Genomic DNA, 19,011 nt, shown 5'->3' on the forward strand with positions numbered 1-19,011 from the left:
TATGCGGTAGCCTAGTTTCAGTGTAGCGCACACCTGCAGCCGTGGATTATACCAGTATGCTATCTCGCCACATGAATAAATGACTAGTGGAGATGTTGTTCATCGTCGCTCGACATCCAGATCACAAGGTGCAAATATTAATGCAGTTAGTGTGGTGGGAAATCGATGTTTCCGCAAAATACCTCTATCGGTAGCACCTCGTGAAAACTTGATGATCCGTACGATCCATGGAGAATAAAAGGACATAGGCCATAATCATCTCGCTGGGAAAAGTTGTTTATTACGCAAGTCTCGTTGATCAAAGTCTACATAATTGCTGATTTCGGGCAAGATTGGAGGAATTTCAGCGCTCCTACTTGGAATTTGGTTGAAAGCAGATGAGTCGAACCGCCTGAGTAAATTAGAGTAAACCGGTGCGGTGTTTTTTGTATGATAGTGTCGCTAATTGGTGTCTTAGGTGGAGCATTAGCCCCCTCCACCGTATTTATTTGTTTGTTTGGTTGTACACCGGTAAAAGTTAGTAACTTTATTGAGGGCTCAAGTCTTTGAGGTTAGGTGGTAGATATTTTATCAATTCGATCGCGAGAGAGTGTGCAATGAATAAATAGGAATCAGGCCTGTTAGAATTTAGTTTTAGGTTTAGTTGATACAACAAAACGTTTATAGTTGATGATGGATGGTACTGCCATACCCCACCAATACGGCGATATACTCTTTGTTGAGTAAGAGTGGTGACTTTGATCATAAACCCCAATCAACTGACAAGTCTATGAAATGCGCCCTGTTAAGCAAGCAATGAACTCTAATGATGATCCCCATATTTTCGTAATATTAAAAACACTGACCCACCTTATGCTTCTTCAACTTCAGAACGTGAAATTGAGCAATATTTGATGGTATAATGAAGAATTATTGCAGCAGCAAAGTCGTATATCTTTAATTACGACAAATGTATGAAATTCAAATGTAATTTATTGGACACTAGATCGAATGCTCTAATTCAGTAATTCTAATGCAATTTATGTCTGATTCCGTTAAAATTTGTAAGGCCAATCTCGCAGAGTCCTGTTATGGATGACTAACTTGATTGCGATTAATTAGTATCGTTCTAAATCTAGTCTAGAGGTGAATTTGATTTTTGAAGGTTCACCAGTCCAGTCCACAATATTTATTTTTAAGATTTACGGGTCCACGAGGTCAAAAAAGGAATCACTGGTCCAAACTAGATGAGTAACGAGAAGTAAGCGGGCTACATTTGCAACTCGGAATGGTTGAAGCTGATTTGATGAAAATCTAAGCCGTCAATGTTGAACCCAATTTTGTAGGCATATTGGTTCAGGGCATGAGCTTGAAATTTGGCCTGAGAAGTGGACTTGGTGATGGTCGATAACTTGTTATAATCATCATTGGGCCTCATCATTGTTGTGACTTTTTCTCAGTAGCCATTTGCCAGACTTGCGCTGCAAAAGATGTCAATTTTGCTTGCAATAGAGGCAGTTTTTCCAGCATGCATCTCTGTCAATTCTATTTTGCATAGAACCCGCTGAAATGATGAAATTTTATGAATAAACATGAACTTGAACTTGAAATTTGTCATTGCTCTGTCCCTTTATAATCTTGTTTTGCACTGACACTGGCATGTATTTTATGAATTATAATAAATTTTAAAACGCAATTAATCAAATATCTATCAACACCTATACCGGTACTTAATATGTGCCTGAAATATCGGTCCCTGTTTACTTTCTGGTTATGCTTGAATCAATCCGGTCTTTGATGGATGTCTAAAATCTAATATTTTCTGCATTTCTATGCTGTTTTTCATGTGCTCAAAAGTTTTTTTTTTAATTTGTGGTGTTACTGAATACTGAGTATCAGGCGTATGTTCAAGAAACTAAATTTGTATGAACCCGAGTGAAATTGTGTTGTTTGCATCAATCATGTCCCAGATCAGAGACTTGTTTGATGAAAAAAGGTATCAACAAAGAAATAGATTGTTACATGTCCTCTTCCGTGTGCCTTTGTAGCTATGAACCATTCAGCAATCAATGCCTGTAAAATAAAAAATATATGTATCCATGATTATAGAACAGAGTGACAATAACACACTGCTAAAAATGATGCAATCTGCTTACTTACCACTAGCTTTAATAATTTCACTACCGGTACTTGATATAATTTGAAAAGTGTATTAGGTTTGTCATTTCGTTTTCATAAGCTTTTCTAACAAAATGATTTGAACAAAATTCTCAAAAGATAAAATCTGCAATAGAGCATGTGGAGTTGAATTATTGGTGATCAGGTAATGCTGAATTATCAGTGTAAACTGAACAGGGCTGTTTAAAGGACTATGGATATTCCATCGTTTGCTTTCTAGTTTAAGGTTATGTTATTGATAGCTGTCTGGTCATGACTTTGTTTGAATGGAATATTTCAACACATCTGCTGGAATTGATAGACTTACAGTAGGCCTACTAAACATTTTTATTGATTCAGCACCTGTGCGCGATCCAATGTGATCTAATTTCTCTCTCCTAATCAGCTTATTTTAGTAACTTGTGAATGGTGTTTGCTTAACAGTCTACCCACTTTCGTGAATGCACTTATGAATACAGCCGGTCAATGCTGTAAATAAAGGGTCCAAATTTACACAATGAACGCTGTAACAAGACAGCCTCGAAAACTTTCGGAAATCTCTTCTATATCCAGCTTGGAGAGAACGTCTCCTTCAAGCGTTGCTCCGTTGGATTTAGCGACGTTGGACGCAACTGATGAAATCATTACACAGTCCGACACCGGGGATATACATTCGACAGATGTTACAGACGATGAACACTCTAGTTGTCAAGGGGACGATGCTTCAAGTGAGCACGATGGCCCTTCACGAACTGACATCGCCGTTACGAGCGACGATTACGAGACTCGTCGGAAGTATCGTGAAATGACTTGCGTCAAGCAGGGTAACACTGTTCCTGGGAATGCTTTGCGGAAACTGGACCCGAGGAAATTAAATTTGAGGTTGGAACTCTTTACGAACAAGGCGAGGAAAAAAGGCAGGCAGAAAATGGCAAAAACGAAAGCCGACGGGTTTTACGTCGACGCTTCGCCGGCGAAAGATAGTCCAAAGCAGGATTCTGCAGGACAATCTGACGAGTCGCCGCCAGATTTAGAAAATTTCCGCAGTATTACGCCGAGGATAGTTGTCCCCGAACCAACCCAGAAGCAATCTTGGCTGTTACGCCTTTTTGAATCACAGGTAACATTTGTATACTTTGTCATATTTCAATGCTGATACTAAATTGAGATACTTGTAAGCTGTACAAAAGTTGATGATATCCTTCTGCTTCGTCAACTTCAGAACGTGCAATTAAGCAATATTTGACGGTATAATGGAGGAATAGGCCTATTGGAGCAGCAAAGTCATATTCCTAACAATTTTATGGGGTAGACAGAGAAAATTTGAAATTTCATTTTTTATATGATAAATTCAAAACTTCCTACTGCAAGAATTTCCCTTCTACTGTTTGGAATTGAGCCAAATTTGGTGTGTTGTGTTGTTTTGGCCAACATAATTATTTTATCACGTAGCCAGTGAAATTTGAATGAAAAAATTGTTTTTGAACAGCCCTAATGGAGATGCTCATATCAAAAGAAAATCTGGAAGTTATGGTATGAATGCCATGCATATATGCAATACGTGTACACTGTACAGTCAATTACAGTTACAATTACAATTACAGCCGACCCGGCAATTTTGTAATTCATTGAATTTCATTCGTTTACCAAACAATTTCATTGATTTTTTTACCGTCTCAGTGATGTATATACTCTGGAATTTTTAGTATTTATGTCTATAACCACCACATTGACAACCATTCACGTTGATGTCTTTACGTTTATTTTGCTCAGGTGTATGTAGGGTGTGCCTGATTTTTTCTTTTTTGCATCATTTCAAGACTGCGATGCTAGTATGTTAATGACAGCTAGGAAATCAATGACTTTGTTGACGCTCTCAATAGCCTCAATAACTTGTTCTTTGCACCGTATTTCCTGGCAATTGTCACAGTCACAGATGCTATTTCATTCATGCTATGTATTTTCTCCATAATCTCTAATGATAGGATTATTATCGATCCTTTTTGGGCTTGCTGGCGTGTCTGTACAAGTTGTGTGGTGAGACATGTACATTTTGTTCAGGTCTTTGATGTTTCGATCGCAATCCAGTATTTATTCAAGTCTAAAGAGCCCGGGGTGTTGACGTACCTTGGCAACCGACTTTTTAGTTTTCCTCCTGAGAGTGTCGACCACTTCTTGCCGCAATTACTTATCATGTATATTCACATGAATCATGATATGAGGGAGGCCATCCATCCCTACATAATTGCAAGGTAAGGGGAAACTTGTCAGGGACAAGATACAAGATACCTACCTATTTTTATTTCCGAGTAAGGATTAGCCACAGTATTTCTTGCATACAAGGCATAATTTCGAACACTTCCTGGTTAAAGGATTGCTTTTAATAAGTAAACCAATAAGCAGTTTTATTTTTACACCCTCGCAAGACACCATTTATTGCTAACATACCAAAACGACGGACACGCCAAATAAAATTTTACGCGAATTAGTTTCAATTATCTTTCAGGAATAATAGTTTAGTTGAGATAGACTTTACATGTGATATCTTACAAAAAAATTGTGCCTCAAGAATTTCATTCACTGTAATGCAAAAATGAATTACGTTGTATGATACACACTTGTGAAGTACCAAGCCCCGATAATATTTTTTTAATCTCTATGCCAACTTGTTAGCACACCACCTGCAATGTTTGCATTCAATTTGGTTCACTCGAACTGATGCAGGTATGCTATTTGCCACTGTGCATGGAAATGAGTCATACCTGATTTGGAATAAACAATGCTATCTCGTTGAAGTGAAGATTTGTCGCAATTACTTTATCACATTGTGCGAACTGGAAGTCATTAATAACAGTGAAACCTCTTCTGAAAGGAGATTGTATGCCGTATGTTGTAGAACCAAAATCTATTTATACTTGATGCCTGTGATGTACTGTAAAGTCCTTCATGTCAACTGTTCAATAAGTATTTTATGTCAAGTTGTTTCTTGATATGTGATATAATGCCGGCTAATCAATAGCTGCAATCGAATGTCTGTATTTCAAAAACCTGACCAGTACTAGTATATATCTTCTTGGTGAACGTCTAGAACAACGGTTCTCAACCTTTTTGACCTCATGGCATTCTATGGATAAATAGTTCGCTACACCCCATCACTGGATCCACTTGAGGTTTCAACAATTTGAAGAACGGGTGTAAAATATTTAATCTAATTTCTGTGAAGCATTCATGCAAATTTGTTACTCGGATTGATAATGTAGCAATAGTAATGCCTTAAAGTCAGATTTTGCACAGTCTGGTGAATGTCTTTGATCATTCACGTTTAATGTTAGTATGGGCCATTAATGGAGGAGGAAACGTACCGATTTAACAAAGCTTTAGGCATATAGCAATTTGCTTCATCTAGGCCTGTCGATGTACACCAGCTTCCCAAACTGAAAATATATGTAAATTGGCATTATTTGAAACCTAGTGTCGAAAATATCAATATAATTATAGACAGCGCACCAGTACCCCTCCCAAATCGAACTGGTATCCTAAAAACGTTATGTTTCCAGAGGAGCAACGAATCAATTCGGTGTTTATTGTTTCACACCGCATTCAGTTTATGTTGCGCTGTATGCGAATCGTCATGTAGAGAGGCGCCAGTGCCTTTCCAATCACAAACCCTGACATAATAATATAAATACATAAAATCTGCACTCAATGGGATCAGGATAAATCTAGTAGTAGGCCTTAGTAGTATTGCAATGCCTCGTTATCTCGTGGCACTCTTTAGCAATCCAAATCGCACCATGATTGAGAACCACCTCTCTAGGTAGGTATTAATTTCTCTTTTCATCTGCCAGCTTAACACTTAACAGCTGCTGCCTGCCAAATACAACCAATATTTGATGTTTCTTCACAGTCCGCAAATCTGTCTGTATCAGACGATGCGCGGTCCCTCTACATCCTTAGATTTGCTTTTAAGGTCATGCCATAATTTTACCTACCTCCTGCTACCTAAATATTCAATATTAGATATGTAGTGTGTGACTCGTAACTTCCTTTCATAAGCCTATAAGTCGGAATTTTATTATCAAATGCCTAATTTCTTTTTGTGAAGGTGCCGGGAAAGTGCAAATTTTTCTCTGATCTGCGCATGGCTACTTGTGAGCTTTTCCGCGGCAGCAGTGGACGTGTCCTATCACAGCATGACGAGGGCGCAGAAACTACGGTCGATGATACTGTCGGGCGAACTAAGCAAGCACTCGTCCAAGAGATACGGCTTGAGAAACGGATTAAGCTTGTCGCCGATGAAACACTCGGAGGCGCCGGGATTCGGGTCTGCGAGTCCGGCGTCGATGCGCGGAAAGGTCAAGGGTCACAGAAGAACAAGGTCCGATGCGATGTCCGGTAAGTTTGGCTTAGTTGATGACTTTCATTGAGACAGACATCGACTACACTAAACAAAGGTATGTTGGAAAATGACAGTTGAAGGAATATCACTCTGTTTTATCTGGTCCAGCCAAGATAATGCAATACTAGGCCTACTGCATTATCTTATGTTATCTGAAATGATGTATGCAGTATTGATCTGTATCAGCACTGCTCCATCTTGGTTGTCAGTCCCAGGAGAAGCTCTATTGGAAATTTGGTAACAGGCTGGTAATCATTTTGAAGGGACATTGAAAAGTTACAGTCCATTAATGCCATGTTTAAGTCTTTTTCACTTTCATGCCTAATTAAGCGTAGATGGTCAAAGTAGGCTATCTTGTTGCTCAATTAGCAACTGATCTACTTACTGAATTTTTACTTAATTACAAGTGGTAGTAACGATATCCAAGTCACGTCAGAGCTATTTCAAATTCAAGTGCAAGGTTTTACAAGTACTCTCGAGTCACCAGTTTCAAAAGTTAGATTTGGATTTGCATGCTTTTAGTCAGTTGATGAGAGGTGGCTGCTGTTGAAATTGAACGATATGCGTCGTCACGACTAACACAAAACGACTGGTTTGCTGAAAATAGGTGCAATTTTTCGAATACATGATCAGTTGTGAAGGTGAAGTGTCTCACTCAGTCATGACAGTTTCATTCATACAAGTTACGCAAATATCCAGAACTACTTGCTACATTACAAATTCCAAGCTGTGAAATAGTTTTGCCTGAAAAATTAATTAACAGGAGAGTAGTATAAGACAAAACCACCCGAGAAGTTAGTGCAAGTAGGCAAAACCTACTTAAGGACTCTGAAGAAATTAAATGCACTTTGTTGCTGATTACCCGATGGCAAAGTTCAACGCTTGGTATTGGATGTGTGAGGCTTGAAACCAATAGTCTAAAAATCATATCTGCCGATATACTCCGGGTGCCAATCGGATTGAATCGTTTTAAACTCGGCGATTTTGTGTTTGGAATTGATAGTGGAATGAGTGACCAGGGTTCACGGTTCGGAAATTCTAGTTCACATGACTGGCTAATGGAGATGACCTATTCTATTGATCCTATTAAGTCCATTTGCCGACTATGAAACTGGTGGCTGTGGAGAAAATTGATTTGATGCATGGCTTAAATTGAAATCATGCCACAAACAAAGCAAGTTGAATCTGAAACCAATGTATTATTAATGACATAGCGGTGTCTGACTGGAAGTTGCTCGCAGGGATATGATTGATCCAGTTGAAATAGTTTGACGTGTAGATATGTCCTTTTCATTAATGATAAAGGCATACGGATACAGTGATTACATTTACCGTAAAGTAGACTTTCTAAACAAACTTATATGATTGCTCAAATTGCGTTTGGTATACATGCTCATTGAATCTTACAATGTTAGGTCACAGGGAATTGCCCACTTATGCTGGTGTTAGCTTTTTGTCATTAGGTTCTGTTTGCGATAGCTTGCATATTTCTCCAGGGTGACATAGGCTGTTCCAATCACTAAATGTTATATAAACATCTTCACTTCTTCACGTAGGAGTGTGGTTCAGAATGATAAGAATGCTTGAATGCCTGAAAGTAACAGAGATGCTGTACCTGTGAAAACACTTTTGTCAAGCGTTTGTCAAGATGGTATGCCCAGTACTAGGGATGTGCAAAATCAGATCACTGCTGATTTGAATCAGATACTCGTGTTATTGAAGGCCTAGTGGTAATTGTAGCTTAAATAGATTCATTCGCGTGCTTGGGAAAGCTTCCCTAATTTCCGTTCCATAATTTTAAGGGACTGCTGATCAACTTTGATGTCCATCATTAATAACATCGCCATCGTCCCGCTTCACCATTCCTTACTGCCGCACTACATTTCCAAGGATAATCGCAACAGCATTGCACACGATGCCATTTTTCCTGTTGATTCAAATTGATTCGTTTTGCTCATGCCTAACCAGTACATCAAAAGTTGCCGTCTGAAAGTAATGGGAAGTTACAAAACTTTGCCAGTGTGTCTCTCCGCTAAGATGTGGTTATATTCTAATGGAGGATCAGAGGTGGTCAATAACAAAGCGTATACTTTTATGGAATAGAAGTAGGTTTTGCCCACGTAGGTATTCACACAAGTGGTTATGTTCTACTTAACAGTTTTCAAGTTTTTTTTTGGCAAATCTAGGCCTAGAATACATAATTTTTAACTTGCTTTGGAATCTCTACCACTACTTGATTAGTAAAACAACGTTACTTCTGTTTTGGGTTCCAACGATAGATACTTTGCACGACATTTGAGCATGCATCAGTTGAGATCGTGATTTTGTAACTTTCAAACTAACCCTAAGTTTATCCCTAGCGTAACTCTAATCCAAGATTTAACCCACATGCTCAAATCTTGTCTGCCATTATGTCCGGGGAGCGTTGGAAATACGTCAGATGAATTCGTCGCGTCTGTTACCTGACGAAGTCGATTTTCTCTCTCTTGCATTAGGAAACGGCAACAAAAGCGTCGACGTGCCAAAATGCGGCAGCCAATGGGATTTATCTACCGGACACGCTTTCGAAGGCTCCGGTTCTGGCGACGTCGCCAGCGTTATAGTACCTGAAAAAGACTTTATACGAACGCTAATGACGATCGGAAAGCGACTTACCTCACAACCGACGAAAGACCGCAAGACGCACAGGTGTTAATAACGAGATTTTCCTTGCAAATGAGTATATGAGACATAAGACACGCTGTTCCTTTTGCCGTGGAAGCCAAATGAGGACGTGTCAAATGTCAAACACAATTTTTCTAGTGCCTGGAATTCAACAATTTGTATTATGTTAAGGCTGATTGCGGAGCTGCAGCTTATCAACTTGAATCTACCTGCCAGAGTGTGGTTGCCTCTGTATCCCACACACCATCACATCGTGCGTATACCTCCTTCGGATGGGGTGGTGCTAAACTCGAAGGATAAGGTATGATGTGCCGACAATGAGCGTATTCAGATCTTCATTAGCATCTCAGAAGGCTTCGCTCCCCCCTTAGAATCTTTCACATCCCCAGGTTGAGAGCTACTGAGTACTGAACTATACTACCATTGTGATATTCCGAATTTTGTTTCACCCAACCTCGTCTAGAGGCTTCACCTAATCTCTGTGGCTCGACGTACGTTGCTGACATGTTACAAACACTGTTGTTCCAGGCCCCTTACCTGATCTACGTCGAAATTCTGGAATGCTCGGATAAGGAACGAGACCGAGTCCCTGAAAAATTACTCGAGAGCTCGCTGCGTTTCTCGCAATCCCAAGAGAGCGTCTGCGAGCATCCGAACATCAACGAGGAGTTTGACGACATCATCAAGCATCCCATAGCTGAGCACCATCATCCGTCCGAGTTGCCCGGGATCAGTTTTGTGGCACGCTCCGAACAAAGTAAGGATTTCGGCGCTTGAGAAAATTGTTGATAATTACAATCCTTTTGAGACTTTGTCACGAGTCTATGGAAAACTTTGATGTTGAAATCGTGGGTGGGTGTTTATTTTGTGTGCAACGGACAGGTGATCAGTAACAATGTACCTATACTTTATCGGAATAATCTAGTTGGTTTTGACTATTTCCACCACTCACTGGAATGTTTTTAGGCAAAAACTACTTGGTTTAACAATTTTGATTTTGACGAGTCGTAAGTAGTTTAGAGACGAAATTTTTTCATTCATGATATCAAATTGCATCTATTTGTAGTGTCGTAATCGTTTCGCATTAGTCACGAAGTATCCGCCTTCGATTAACTGCAAAAACTATGCGACCCCACTACAAAATTTGACTATCATTCAACCCGGCTGCGATTTGATCTTTCATATCACTAGCTAAGATGGTCAGTAACAAAGTAATTCTACTTTTCCGGAGCACTCAATTAGATTTTGAGTTATTTCACTACCTAAGTGGTTATGATTTCAGACTGCTCCCACTTCTACTTCGACCGTTTTCAGTTTTTTGGCTGAACTAAGCCTGAAGTACTTACTTTCAAGTAGGCTACATGGAAATTGTTGTGCCAGGTTACCAATCCTTTGACGACCTATGATCCCTAGACACAACATTCCATACAAAGCATAGTGTACCGTGCACATTAACCATCGCTGATCTCCTTTTCAGACCTCTCCGTGTCTAAAATGAACTTCGTCGCCAGCGAGCCGGATGATGGCTTTTCGGATGACTGTTGGTCGCAGAGTGACATAACAGATTTGGAACACACTGAAGTAAGTCTGCTCGAGTACCTCACCTGACCGCCTCAAAATTCTGTTATTTGGCTGATTTTTGATAATCTGATGTTGAATCGCTGACTACTTTGACCACCTCTAGTTATTTAGCGGTAAATGTCGGCGTTACGTTTGCAGGTTTCTCCGAAGAACGGCTCGCTCACCAAGAACGCTTCCGGCGGAGCGCCCAGTAGCGATTCCATGTCTCTGTCGCATCTCTCGGTTCTTTCCATCGACAGCATCGTCAGCGGGGATAATATCAGTCTCGAAGGGCAGGAGATTCGCGTGGCCGCCGGAGAGATAAGGTTTGTTCTTCTGCGACTGTGTGCCAGTGAATTTGGCACTCGGTGAATTTGACATTACAAATGTAATAGCTATAACTATTATGAAAGCGACGCGTCGATATTGCATTACGAGATTCGAAGTGGAATGTTTCACTGAATATGAGCGTGAATTGTGATATACAGTATTGCACTCTGCGAATTTGGCAGAGTCCTATAGTTATTATCGAATTGAGGCATCCATACTGTCTTGATAAATTTGAAGATGCGTGTTTCACTGAATACGGGGGTGTAGTGTGATATGCAGCACTTTGGTAATTTGCCATTTGAGATTTAATAAGTATCATTATTATGGAAACGATGTATCAAGATTATATTGATAAATTCGAAAAAGAATGCTTCCATGAATATGACCGTGAATTGTGATACATGGCACTTGGTATGTATGAATTAATGTATTCGCGTTAGAATAGGGGTAGGTTGATATTATGAATCGGATTAGGAACCGCCAAGTGCCGAATTCAACACTCTGAATTCACTGATAGCCGTTTTATGTGTACACCGTAGTCTGCAGTGTACAGTTGCTTTGTTCAAACTTTTGATTGGCTACACCACACGCGTGTTGTTATGTTCTGTTATTGTTATTGTGTTTACATAGACGACATAATGTTATGTGCTACTGCATTTGCGATGAGGGCTTTGCAAAATCGAATACTCGAGTGATTCGATTCTGAGTGGAACATGGCCTATTACGATGTCGTAACAGTACATAATGATAATTAAAAAATTTTAATACGTAGGCTACCATTTTGCAGGCTTAAGAAAGTAAATGCCTGCCACATCGGTTTCTACTGGTAGGAATTGAGCCGAATTAGACTACCTAACAATGAATCATTTTTACACGTCTCTATGGGGAGTCTAACTTGAAACGCTAGATTTTGTTATTTGCCTGATGTCAATAATCGCAAATCTTTGTCTCCGCTGTAAAGTCTGTCAAAACAAAAATTTCACATGATTTATTATGTACCGTTTCCGCCTGCGTTTGAAGTTACTATCGAAATCCACGTGTATGTGTCTGTGTCACAACCTGTATATTTTAATAGGTTGGAAGACGCTAACAATTAACACGCAGACAAAGAGATAGTTATTGTTCAAAAGGGAAAAACATTTTCTAATAAAATGGCGACCTGCGCAGAAATCATTTTATTAGCTACCACTCTAGTCTATTATTACTATTACTCCAGAAATAAGTCAGGTCGTATTGTGCGAAGTCTGACCAGTGGCCATGGCTTTGCACACATATATTTTTTTCATAGAGACAAATGAGATTGAAAATTCTTTTACAAATGTCGTGTGTTGCAATGTTTCAATGAACATTGAGACTGAAAATGTCCGTTTCAGGCGGAGGTTATCGCAACACATCAGCGTGAAATGCCCGTCCGGGTTCAGTCGCGACCCGGACGATCCGTCGGCCGCCGTTTTGAAGGAGCCCTGGGTAGTCAAAGAGCAACGTATAAGGGAGGCCTCGCCGTACGGGCACCTGCCAAACTGGAAACTGCTTTCTGTAATCGTAAAGTGCGGGGATGATCTCCGACAGGAATTACTGGCTTATCAGGTATGTGCTGTGTATAATTGATGCTACGGGTTTGGTGTGGTCCTCGGAGGTGGTCAGTAATGCAGTACTACTAGAAAATTTTCAGTTTTTTGAAATGATAGCCACATGTTGTTTTTTCCCAATCAGACTAGAATTAGAAATATAACTACCGTACACAGTTTTGTCAACATTTCACAAAGTAAATTAGAATTTGAATTAGAGCAAAGAAATGTTTCATAAATTAGATTTACTGCTTTTTTATCAACTTTAGTACCAGCGAGTACCAAACCAACTACTTTGACCACCCTCTGGGGATCATTTCGGGGGCCGTCCGAATTATAATTTGATAAAGATATCATCTAACATAAGTTTGACACACTTGCAAATGCCTGTTGCTGCTAGCACAATTGATCATTTAAAACTCCTTGTTCAGTTTCATATAAACAGCGGGTACGAAGCATGTGGAGAAACGTTATTTAGCCGAGAAAAGCCCACTTTAAATATTTAAAGACCTGTGTGAAAATGGCAAACACGTGTGAATGTGGTATTTATGTACTTGTAATGAGCCAATGATTGACTTTTTCAACTCCACAGTACAGCATTTTTGTCTGTTCCATTGTACGCCTGCCTGTGTGATAACGTTTTGTTTTATTTACATCTTCTCCCATTAAAATATACGTGCTATACGGTATGGAGAAATTACTGATCATTGTTATCTTTGAATATTCATTGTATAAATCTTTAAGGCGACTTTTGTCCCATTTTCATTATTCGTGATGTAAAGGGCGGCTCAATGATAGACGTAATGATGACATAGTAAATGGCATCCATATACGATATACCATCTGGACGAGATATATATTTGGGTTATCAGAATGGTCACAATGTTCACAATCGTTTGTCTCATCTAATGTCCTATTTTTCAGTAGAAAATGGAGGCTATGCGTGATTTTGTAAAAAAATGTCATGTCCTCATCATAATATGCAGCGATAAGTGGTTAAAACTTGTAGAGCATTCTCTCCAATAACTTCTCCTCATGGCACAATCCGGACATTTATTGATTTTATTGGGCTCGGTGGAATAGCCATATTCTTGAAACCCTAAACAAGCACTGCAATTGACAGCTGTTTTACCATGCTGAAATAAATGGAAAATTACCTAAAATATGGGCCACACAGTAGTAAGTAGTTTTAGAGATAACCAGGATGATAAAAATAAAATTCAGAATGTTTGTTTAAAAAAGTAGTGGTCTGTGAAATTGATGGGTTTCTTTTCAGTTTTGTTTGCCTTCTAGGGTGCATTGCTCTCACAGTATTAATAATTTTGTAAACTGTTTCCTATCGCTACTTCCTCAAAACCTAACTGTCTCTCATGCTAATATTGTCCCACTACCACAATTTTATAGCTCTCCTGATCATAACCTATTTCCAGATGCGTTCCTAATTACTGTATTCCCCAAATAAACACTTCCTATATTATGTGAATATTGAATGATCAGGTGGTGCGATACGATATTACCGCGTTACAATTCACAGATGATCTCGGAATTGGAGAGGATATGGGTCGACGAAAGAGTTCAGTTACGGCTTAAGCCGTACAGGATCATGGTGATCTCTCAAGACAGCGGAATTATCGAGCCCATCGTGGACGCAATTTCAATACATCAGGTACCTGCTACATATCTAATAATACATAATAATACACACTTACAGCTGTCGCAATGACTCACTTGGTTGGTGTGTCTTATTTATGTGAAATTTGATCGTGCGGGAGAGAGTCTTTTATTCGCGTAAGAACTGTAAATTTTGCCTATTTTCATTTTCTTCCAATCAACATAAATACCATAATATTGCGTCTTTTAAATATAAGCCCTGTATTTTCTCAAATTGGCTGAGTAGCGTGTGACATTATAGTGAATACCTGCAAAACACATCTGTATCTATTGAATCTTGAATATGAGGTTCCTCGTCTATACTGTTTTACACTACGTCGTGATCTTTAATGGGTACTGCTGACATGGAAATTGAAAAGGTAGGGGTGGATGTTGTATCACCTGTTCTCATTTCAGATAAAGAAGAATAGTCAGTCAACTCTGCTGGACTATTTTTACTCTGAATTCGGAGGCGCTAATTCCGAAGAGTTTTTAACGGCCCAGCGCAATTTCGTGAAGAGCTCCGCCGCGTACAGTCTCGTGTGCTACATTTTACAAGTTAAAGACAGGTACGCGAGATGCCTATGATTTTGAACATGGCGTATGTAATAAGGTGTATTTATCAGGCATAACGGAAATATTCTATTGGACGCGGAAGGTCATATCATCCATATCGATTTTGGATTTATATTGTCGTCGTCACCGAAAAATTTAGGATTTGAAAGTTCGCCGTTTAAGCTCACGAAAGAAATTATTGATGTTAGTATCTTCCTTGTTTTTTGATTTATCTTAAAATTCCATAGTTTGCTAACCGCCGTTTTATGCAGGTCATGGGTGGCCAGGACAGCGACATGTTCGCGTACTACAAAATACTAATGTTGCAAGGACTGGTCGCGGCTAGGAAACATATGGAGAAAATAATTCAGCTCGTCGAGATCATGTCCGGAGGTAGGGATTCTAGCTGTGTCTCCGGACGTTGTGTTTGACAAAGGTGGTCACAGTTGCAGGGCACGACTTGGCGACTAACGCAAAATGACTGATGACACTACGAATAGGTGTAATTTTCGAAAATATGTTCGGTTAGTGTGATATTGGTGCTCTTTTTACCAGTTGTAATGTCAATTTTGCCCATATAAGTACTGTGATCCTATCCTTAATCTAGTTTTATACTAGATTTACCAGGACCTACAAATTGGTTACCTGTCTGCAATTGCCATTTTGATTTGAGGAAGTCCCCGAAAGCATTCTGTGACGATTCACTGTCATCTACGAGTATTTGTCTCCAAAGTACCACTCCTGGCGACATTGTAGACTTCAATAATATAGTCATCACGAGTAAACATTTACCTTACTTTAACCGGCGTTACTCAACTTTGAATGACTTTGGCAACAGCTAGACGTGAACCTCTCTTTCTGTATGTCACCAGTAAACAAATATTGTTTATTTGTGTCACGACTCCATTGTAGCTAGGACCTAGGATATATTTGCCTTGGTTTCGTTTTGTGACAAAAATCATTCTGGCTGTGTATTTGAAAGTATGGTACCGTATGACGAGATTGGAATTGTGAGACCAACCTGGAGTCGGTCATGGCGACATGAATAGTACAGTAAACTGATATATTTTGGCAAGGAATTATATTGGGAATTGCAACTTTGCATATTTTGACAATAGGCTGGCTGACCACAAGTTTAATTAGAGTTTTGTTTTACTCTAAAGACATATCAACCTCACATTACCATATCCTTCAGCATCACTCGTAGGCTTGCTACGTGTATTATTTGGTCCGCGGAAATATGAGCATGCGACATTACAGCATGCGAGACTTCCGCAGGCGACAATTTGGCATGCGACACATGAGCATGTGGGTTAAATTACGGGTTAGGGGTAGGTTAGGGTTGGATTTATGGTTGGGTTAGGGTTAGGCTTTAGGTTAGGTTGGGCTAGGTTAGGTTAGGTTAGGCTATGTTTCGGGTCAGGGTAAGTTTTTGGGTTATACAGTCACATGCTGAAGTGACGCATGCTGATGTGTTCCATGCTGAACTGTCGTTTTCCATTGTGTCGCATGCTCATATGTCGGGCAACCGTATTATTTAGGAGGCCCACTAGTTGTTGTAATTCAGATACCAATGATTACGCTACGTAACAAAATCGGATGAAATTTTTGTTTGGCTCGATTTCTTAACTGTTTCTGGCTAATTTGAGGGCGCTGATTCCGAAATTCTCGGTATTTTTCTGCACTCATTGATCATTAACCGTCTGTGGGGTAGGGGTTCGGGCTAAACTGCACTACATAATGGATAGTGCAACTCGCATTTAGGATTATGTCGACATTGTTCAGCTGTGGGTTCAGGTCTGCCGTACGTAAGATTTGAAGAACTAAAGGAAGTACAAAGCTCAGTTAACTCATATATGCGTTAATGTTATTGTAACCTGCATCAGAATATCGGATTTTGGCTTGTATTGCAAACATCTACTCGCAAGCTATTTTTTACTCTATTCAAGAGTCGAATACGCCAGTTGATGTTTTAATAACCGTCAGAGATACTTATTTTTTAGTGATTTCTTACTACTTATTTCAGACGACTCCCACTTCCACCCAACAGTTTTTTAAGCAGATATACCGACATAAGATTTTGTAAGGTAGAAAGCAGTTTTTTGATGCGCTTGCATAACTTTTATGAAATTGTCATGACAACTTGACAAAAGAGCCCATGTATCACAGGAACTGAATATATTTTCGAGAATTGCCCCTATTTGTAGTTTCATATTGGTCAGTGGTCATTCTGGGTTCGTCGTGAAGACGCACCCTGCAGTTTCCAAAGTGGCCTCCGATAAACTGCTAAAAGTACTTGTGACCTCTCGACCAAATCTGTGTTTTTCGTACCTTTTCAGTTTTAGTGCCACTGAAGCAGTTTGGACATGTCTTGGGAATCGCTATTTCTACACATAATTGAGTGAATATGTACTGTGTTACTTCTACTTCTTTGGTATCAAGGCTAAGTACTTCGACCAAATGTACTTTTTGAAACTACTCGCTCGATTACTTTGAGATCCTGAATTTCTAAGTAGTTTTGAAACGTCTTTGAAATTTCTGATTTTACTCGGAATTCAGTAGAAATTTGACGACCTTTGCAGCTGATAAAGTTTTGTGTGTGATGTGATCAAGCAATTTTTTCATTGACCATGGTTTTAGAGCTTGCTGAGACTTATATATCTTTTATAGGGCCGCCGTTGGCATGCTTGCGTGGGGCAACAACAATCAGGGCTTTGCGGGATCGATTCCACATGTCGCTGACGGAAGATCAACTTCACGAACTGGTGGAGAGCATGATCGAAGGCTCCATGCGATCTTGGACTACGAAACTCTACGACGGGTTCCAATACCTTACCAACGGGATCGCTCACTGATTATTTTTCCATCGTAACCCCTGTCTGTGTGGTCCGTCGGCGATGGTCGTACTGCTGCAATCCAAACGTCAAGCGGGCCGTTTGCATTTTATGACGCGTGCATAATCATTTTTAATGACTTCGTACAATACGTTACTATAAATCCTATTATCGCGTTTGCGCAATAAATGACTTGTTTCAAAAGGTGATTGTTTTAACTGACCTCGTTGACAGTATATAAAAAGCAGTCGGTCTGGAAAGTCGGGGCTTCGTTTCAATAGTTGATGGAGCCATGGTTTTTCTTCAGGCCGAGTTCTAAATTTGTAATGAGAGAGAGAGAGAATTTATGCCCATGCTATCCTACTGGCAAATCTATACCACATTCTTCTTGACAATAGAAGTGCAAACTGGTAACAGAGTATTAGGAGTGACGTTGATAGGAGCCTGGGTTGTCAGTAGCTGTAAGTGAAATTCATTCGTCGCCGACATTGGGACTGAAAGAAACAACATGTGTTCTGAGACTGATCGTACTCAATGTGTTCGCCTCATGGGTGGCGTCACCGGGACCACTAGCCAATGTTGGGATGACTTGAGTTCGTTTTTTGAATGACATGACTTACCTCGAGTCAATGCCCTAAAATGACTTGACTCGGACACTTATTTTCAAGTCATCAAATATTCTATTCTGCAAAGCATTCTTAACCTCTCAGTCCCACCAGATATGACCGCGTCATCAATACTAATGCTTGCTGGATTCCGTTTACGCTTAAGGTGTGGTTAATTCCATCACCAATGACATCACAGACACAACAGCTTCGGCATTGGCAAAGCGACGTTCGTGTGAGACTAGCGGAGGCTTGGCTGATTTAGAGATCCGTGTCTCATGTCTATATTCATCTTGAGCTACATGCCACATTGCAAATAAATAGGATTCATGAGCAGTAAGCACCAATAATGACCGAGTTTGGTAATAACGAACAATGCACTTCGAGTGCTGTGTCGGTCTTGGAATTAGAATTACATGCAGGGCCGTAACAGCACTTCGTCAGCCCCCCCCCCCAAAAAAAAACTTTGGTCTTGGCCCCCCCCCCATAGGGTTATAGGCCGAACTTATGGGGGGCTTCGCCCCCCAGACCCCCCTCCCGCGATACACTGTTTACCGCTATTCATCATATTCATTGGGAGTTTGTTTAGTGAATCAGCTTTTGTCGCCTAAGCACGCGAAGCGCGAAAATTTTCCAGAATTCATGATTTCATCGGTCAGTATGATCAGGAATTGCATATATTGTTATCAATTTTTATCTTTTCTCTGCTC

General features: G+C 39.9%; 1 protein-coding gene across 1 annotated transcript; it reads left to right on the forward strand.

Moving 5' to 3' along the window:
- The first annotated feature begins 2,257 nt into the window (after window positions 1-2,257).
- Window positions 2,258-17,900, forward strand: LOC145439019 (phosphatidylinositol 4-kinase beta-like). The gene is made up of 14 exons (XM_080316441.1): window positions 2,258-3,256; window positions 4,198-4,388; window positions 6,242-6,531; window positions 9,031-9,223; window positions 9,371-9,500; window positions 9,728-9,956; window positions 10,677-10,780; window positions 10,919-11,085; window positions 12,463-12,676; window positions 14,192-14,323; window positions 14,725-14,876; window positions 14,934-15,066; window positions 15,135-15,255; window positions 17,533-17,900. Exons 1-14 carry the CDS (start codon window positions 2,654-2,656, stop codon window positions 17,715-17,717), a joined length of 2,844 nt encoding a protein of 947 aa, XP_080172567.1. The 5' UTR covers window positions 2,258-2,653; the 3' UTR covers window positions 17,718-17,900.
- The last annotated feature ends 1,111 nt before the right edge of the window (window positions 17,901-19,011 follow it).

The sequence above is a fragment of the Botryllus schlosseri genome, chromosome 5 (assembly GCF_051294905.1).
Source record: "Botryllus schlosseri isolate E-star chromosome 5, Bs_hap1, whole genome shotgun sequence".
NCBI lineage: Eukaryota > Metazoa > Chordata > Ascidiacea > Stolidobranchia > Styelidae > Botryllus > Botryllus schlosseri.

Excerpts from the sequence above, each read along its gene's own strand:
- LOC145439019 (XM_080316441.1), top strand. The coding sequence starts at position 2,654 with ATGAACGCTGTAACAAGACAGCCTCGAAAACTTTCGGAAATCTCTTCT. Across the intron at positions 14,324-14,724 it reads ACGCAATTTCAATACATCAG|ATAAAGAAGAATAGTCAGTC; the intron begins GTACCTGCTACA and ends TTCTCATTTCAG. Across the intron at positions 15,067-15,134 it reads TCACGAAAGAAATTATTGAT|GTCATGGGTGGCCAGGACAG; the intron begins GTTAGTATCTTC and ends CGTTTTATGCAG.